Source organism: Galeopterus variegatus, unplaced genomic scaffold, assembly GCF_000696425.1.
Source record: "Galeopterus variegatus unplaced genomic scaffold, G_variegatus-3.0.2 Scaffold835, whole genome shotgun sequence".
Lineage (NCBI taxonomy): Eukaryota > Metazoa > Chordata > Mammalia > Dermoptera > Cynocephalidae > Galeopterus > Galeopterus variegatus.
The window spans coordinates 232,244-237,590 of NW_007726946.1; the positions used below are offsets into that span (position 1 = coordinate 232,244).

The following is a 5,347-nucleotide window of genomic DNA, read 5'->3' on the forward strand; positions in this document are numbered from 1 at the left end:
CATGGTGCTGACAACACCAAGCCAAGGGTTGAGATCCCCTTACTGGTCATCTTTAAAAAAAAAAAGTATCCCACTGAATATAATAGAAGTTCATGAGTCTAAACTGATACACATATGTACATATATAAAAATACATAAAAGTAGTTGAGTAAATAAATAAATAGGGGAGGAGGAAAAGCTCTTCCTGGTGGTAGAAAGCCAACTAAATGCAGAAGGATAATGGAAAGAAAAATCACCATTTAGCAACCATTATGGTGGTGGCTGACTCCAGCAGTATTTGTCAATGGATGCTAAGCCTGGTAGGTGGAGGTCTGACATAAACAGGATACTGGCATAATCTCAGAACCCATCACCTCACAGAGCACTGGTCTGGAAAATGGGGACTCTGTGGTAGAGATGCTTAGAGGACACCAACATAACTGGGTGATTAGGGTTTTCACCAACAGACGTAGGAAAGGCAAGCCATGATGTGGTACTCTGCAGAGAGCCTGGCATCATTTCTGTAGCCTTCCTACCAAAAATGTATGACCCAGTTGTGGCGATGGATGTGTAACTCTGTGAATAGACTGAAGGCCTTGACAAGGATGACTGGTATGGTATGCAAATGACATCCCAATACAGCTGTTTTTTTAAAAAAAATGTATGACCTGAGTCTGATCATAAGAAAAAGTTAGTTGAACCCAGGTTGAGGATAATTCCACAGAGTGAAAAGCCTGTATTCTTTAAAACAGTCAAGGGGCTGGCCACTTAGCTCAGCTGGTTAGAGCATACCCTTGTAATACCAAGGTCAAGGGCATGAGGGATGAGGGACAGAGAAGGATTGAAGAACTGTTCCAGACTGAAGATACATGATAAGTGAACACAACTCATATTCCTGGACAGATCCTGGACCAGAAAGGAAAGAGAGCCGTTACTGGGGTAGCTGGCAAAATCTGACTGAAGTGGTATTGCATCTGTGTTGCATCCTGATGTACAGGGTTGATGCAGGAGGGTGCTTTTGTTTTTTGAGACTATATGCTCTGAAATGCTTACAGGTGATAAGGCATCAGGTCTGCAGCTTACTCTCAAATGATCGGACAAGCACTAATGACAATGGGTATATATGCAATATGGCTGTATGTGTATATATGTCCACCCACATATCATAGAGAGGTGTGATGGAACAGGTGCATCAGAATGTTGACAACAGGGGATCTGGGTAAAGGGGATATGAAGTTCTTTGTCCTATTCCTGCAGTTTTTCTGCGAATCTGAAAATATTTCAAAATAAATTATTAAAAAAGATTACTTACTATTTAAGGCAAACACATCAATATATTGTGGGGTTTATAACATACACAGAAGTAAAATATACAATAGCATGAAAGGATAAGGGAAGTAAATGGAATTATACTGTTGTATGGCTCTAACATTATTGTGTAGTGGTATAATATTAATTAATTCATGACGGACTACGATAAGTTAAGAATTTATACTGTAATCTCTATAACCACTAAAAAATAATACAAAGAGATTAAATTTAAAAGGCTATAGAGGAGATAAAACAGGATACTAAAAATACTTGATTAATCTAAAAGAAGGCAAGAACAGAGAAACAAAGCAAGCCTATGAAAAAAGCATAATTCTTCTGAGGAAAGGGCAATAAGAGCCTAGAAATTAAGCTAAAACAGGCAGTTGTTTACTTTGCTTGAATGCAATGCATGTTATTTTACAAGCACAAATTCCTGTCAAAATCAAAAATGTTACAGAAAACTCAAAACTGTCAAGGTAACCAAAAACAGGGAAAGTCTGAGAAACTGTCACAGCCAAGAGGAGCCTATGGAGACATGACAACTAAATGTAATATAGAATCCTAGAAGGGGTCCTGGAACAGAAAGAGAATATTAGAGGAAAAGTGAAAAAAATCTGAATAAAGTATGAACTTTAGTTAATACTGATATATCAATATTGGTTCATTAATTGAAACATTCATAAGAGATGTAAGATGTTAATAATAGGTGAAAGTGGGTGTGGTGTATACAGGAACTCTGTACTATCTTCACTGTTTTTCTGTAAATCTAAACATGTTCTAAAATAAGTTAATTAAAGGGCCGGCCTGTGGCTCACTCGGGAGAGTGTGGTGCTGATAACACCAAGGCCACAGGTTCGGATCCCATATAGGGATGGCTGGTTTGCTCACTGGCTGGGCGTGGTGCTGACAACACCAAGTCAAGGGTTAAGATCCCCTTACTGGTCATCTTTTAAAAATAAATAAATAAATAAATAAAATAAAATAAAATAAAATAAAATAAGTTAATTAAGGCCGGCCCGTGGCTCACTCGGTAGAGTGCGGTGCTGATAACACCAAGGCCACGGGGTCGGGTCCTATATAGGGATGGCCGGTTTGCTCACTGGCTGAGCGTGGTGCTGACAACACCAAGCCAAGGGTTGAGATCCCCTTACCGGTCATCTTTATATAGGATAAATAAATAAATAAAATAAAATAAAGTTAATTAAATGAAAAACAGTAACAGAAATACAGGCAGAAAGTAGCCTTTTCCATTTCAGCTCACAGAGGAACTCTTGAGCCACGGCATTTACGTTCGATGACCACAACAGAGCCAGGTAACATGTGCTGTGAACCTCAACTAAATTAAGTCCTTTAAGACACTTGCTTTGTTGAAATCTGCCACCTCTCTCAAAATCAGAAAACATGAGATTATTAGGCATAGCTAAATAAAGTACAGGGATTTCACCCTGATTCTCCTCATGCTACTTAGCAACATTTAGATTAGCTACTGGTGGGATAACATATATCACCAAAAGAAGAGGGAAAGAGGGCACCCTATATGATTAGTGCAGCAAAGCCATAAGCCAAGTCCAGTTTGATCCTTACCTGCCTTGCTCCAAAAGGACAATATCCTTCCACCCCATCTTGGAGAGGTGATAGGCCACGGATGTGCCCATGATTCCACCACCACAGATCACCACCTGTGCCTGAGTAGGCAGGGCGACAGAATGCGCCTCGGCAGCTGACGCACTTCTTCTTGCAGAGGACCAGTTCTGCCATCCTGGGCTGGTTCTTTGTCTTCGGACAATCAATAGCAACCGGGAGAACATCACATCTGTCACCAACTGGGAGATATGCTCTCACTCGGCTAAGAAGATCCCAAGAATTCAAACTAGATAGAGAACATCAAACATATTTCATTCCATTTAACTGAGTGCACAGGATTAATGAGAAAAGGATTTAATAAAGCACAGCCATCATTCAACAAATATCTGAGGACCTACCGAGTTCCAGACACTCTGCTAGGTATAGATACAGCAATGAACAATAATGAGGAGGTCCCTGCCTTTATGAAACTTCCATTCAAGAGTTTGTGTGTGCAAATGGGGGGAGGGGCAACCAGAATGCAAATAAAACAAATAAATAAAGCTAATGTGACAGAGTAAGTAGGGGATATTTAAAATAGGATGGTCGGGAAAGGCTTCCAAGGAGGTGACAGTTGAAAAGAGACATGACAGATGAGAGGGAACCAGATATATGAGTGTTCAGACAGAGGGACGAGCATGTGCAAAGCCTTGAGGTAAGACAGACCTCAATGAGTCCAAGAACAAAAAGGAGGCTGGCGTGTCCGTGGCATGGTGAGTGAGGCGAAGACAAGCTAAGGCAAAACTGAAGAGGCAGGGAGAAACCAATTCTACACAGCCCCTAGTGCCAGAACAAGTACTTGTGATTTTATTCTAAGTGCAAAGAAAAATCACTAAAGCAGGGGAATAAAATGATCTGGTATGTTTTTCAAAGGTCAGTCTGGCTTCATAGTGGACAGTGGATGGTGGAATGACAGGAAAAGCAGAGACATGAGTTAAGAAGCTATTGCGTAGTGTAAGGAAGGTATCTCGGTGGCTTTGACAAGGATGGTGTCACTGAAGTCAGAAAAATGTCTGAATTGCTTTGGAAGTAAAAAATAACAGAACTTAACTTGCCACAAACTGAATATTAACACTGGTGGCACTTACTATACCATGAAAGACTAGTAATAAAGAGGGAGGAATAAATAAGGAGAGAGATGGGAAAGGAGAGTGAGCAAAGGTGTGTGTGTGTGTGTGTGTGTCTGTGTATGTCTGTGTGTGTATGGTCGAGTGTTACATTCTTAGAATTACCAATATGTGACACAGAGAAAAGATGTGAGCACATGCTGTTGAAAAAATGGCACCAACAGACCTGCTCGATGCAGGCCTGCCACAAACCAATTTTAATTAATGCAATACCTGCGAAGGACAATAAAGCGAAGTGCAAAAAAGCGAGATATGGGCCGGCCAGTGGCTCACCCGGGAGAGTGTGGTACTGATAACACCAAGGCCACGGGTTTGAATCCCATATAGGGATGGCAGGTTACGCACTAGGTGAGCATGGTGCTGACAACACCAAGTGAAGGGTTAAGATCCCCTCACCCATCATCTTTTCTTTAAGAAAAAGAAAAAGCGAGGTATGCCTGTACTTGGTCTGACTTGCTCCGATACATAATAATGAATAACTACAGGCTGAATGTGCCAAAGGCAGGGCTTCAATAAAATTAATCTTACAGCAAAACAGAGGACAGTTCAAGTTTCAAGAATCTGAAGAAAGACCTACTGGGGCCGGCCCGGTGGCGCACTGCTACAGTGCACCGCTTGGGAAGCGCGGCGGCGCTCCCGCCCGAGGGTTCGGATCCCACATACAGACCGGTTCCCGCTCACTGGCTGAGCGAGGCGCGGGAGCAACACCGAGGGTTGCGATCCCGTTGCTGGTCCCGGTCCGGTACGGGCGCGACACTGAGGGTTGTGATCCGTTGCCGGACACGACAAAAGACAAAAAAGGAAAAAAAAAAAAAAAAAAGAAAGAAAGAAAGACCTACTGATAGACTGTGCAGTTATTAAAATACAGGAAAATGAGGATTAAGGCAAGAGTGGTGGCAGACAAGTGGCATCAGGGCAGCTGTTGCTAGTAAACCCGCCAATGTCTCCACTGCCAACCTCGGGACCCACAGACGGCTCCACAACCAGCCCAAATTGTCTAAGGCCGAGCTAGCTACGCCCATCCATGAGAGAGGACTCTCAGAATCACAACCGGTGCAGCCACAGGCTGTGTCCCAAGAGAAATCCTATCCAACCGAACACCACCTGTCTTAGCCACTTTGTGGTTGCCATCTTGCCTCATGTTCCTGATGCCTGATAAGCTCTGTCTCAAGACATAAACTTCCCCATATGGCCAGTCTTTCTGGAATCTCATCTCCACATGGCCAATTTCTCTCCCCTGACCCAATCTCTCTGCTCCTCTCCCCTTCAAACTTCGCCACTGTATCCTCTCGAACATCCTTCCCAAA

At 42.6% G+C, this 5,347-nt stretch overlaps 1 protein-coding gene across 2 annotated transcripts in view; it reads right to left on the reverse strand.

The window, feature by feature from the left end:
- PDPR (pyruvate dehydrogenase phosphatase regulatory subunit) overlaps positions 1-3,160 on the reverse strand; it is a 35,967-nt gene extending 32,807 nt beyond the window's left edge. Inside the window, exon 1 of one of the 2 annotated variants that reach the window (XM_008572772.1) lies at positions 2,875-3,160. In XM_008572772.1, the coding sequence (XP_008570994.1) occupies positions 2,875-3,098 (224 nt within the window). In that variant the 5' untranslated portion in view covers positions 3,099-3,160. The remainder of the gene's footprint in view (positions 1-2,874) is intronic. The other variant, XM_008572773.1, reaches the window with a different exon arrangement.
- Positions 3,161-5,347: the final 2,187 nt, after the last annotated feature.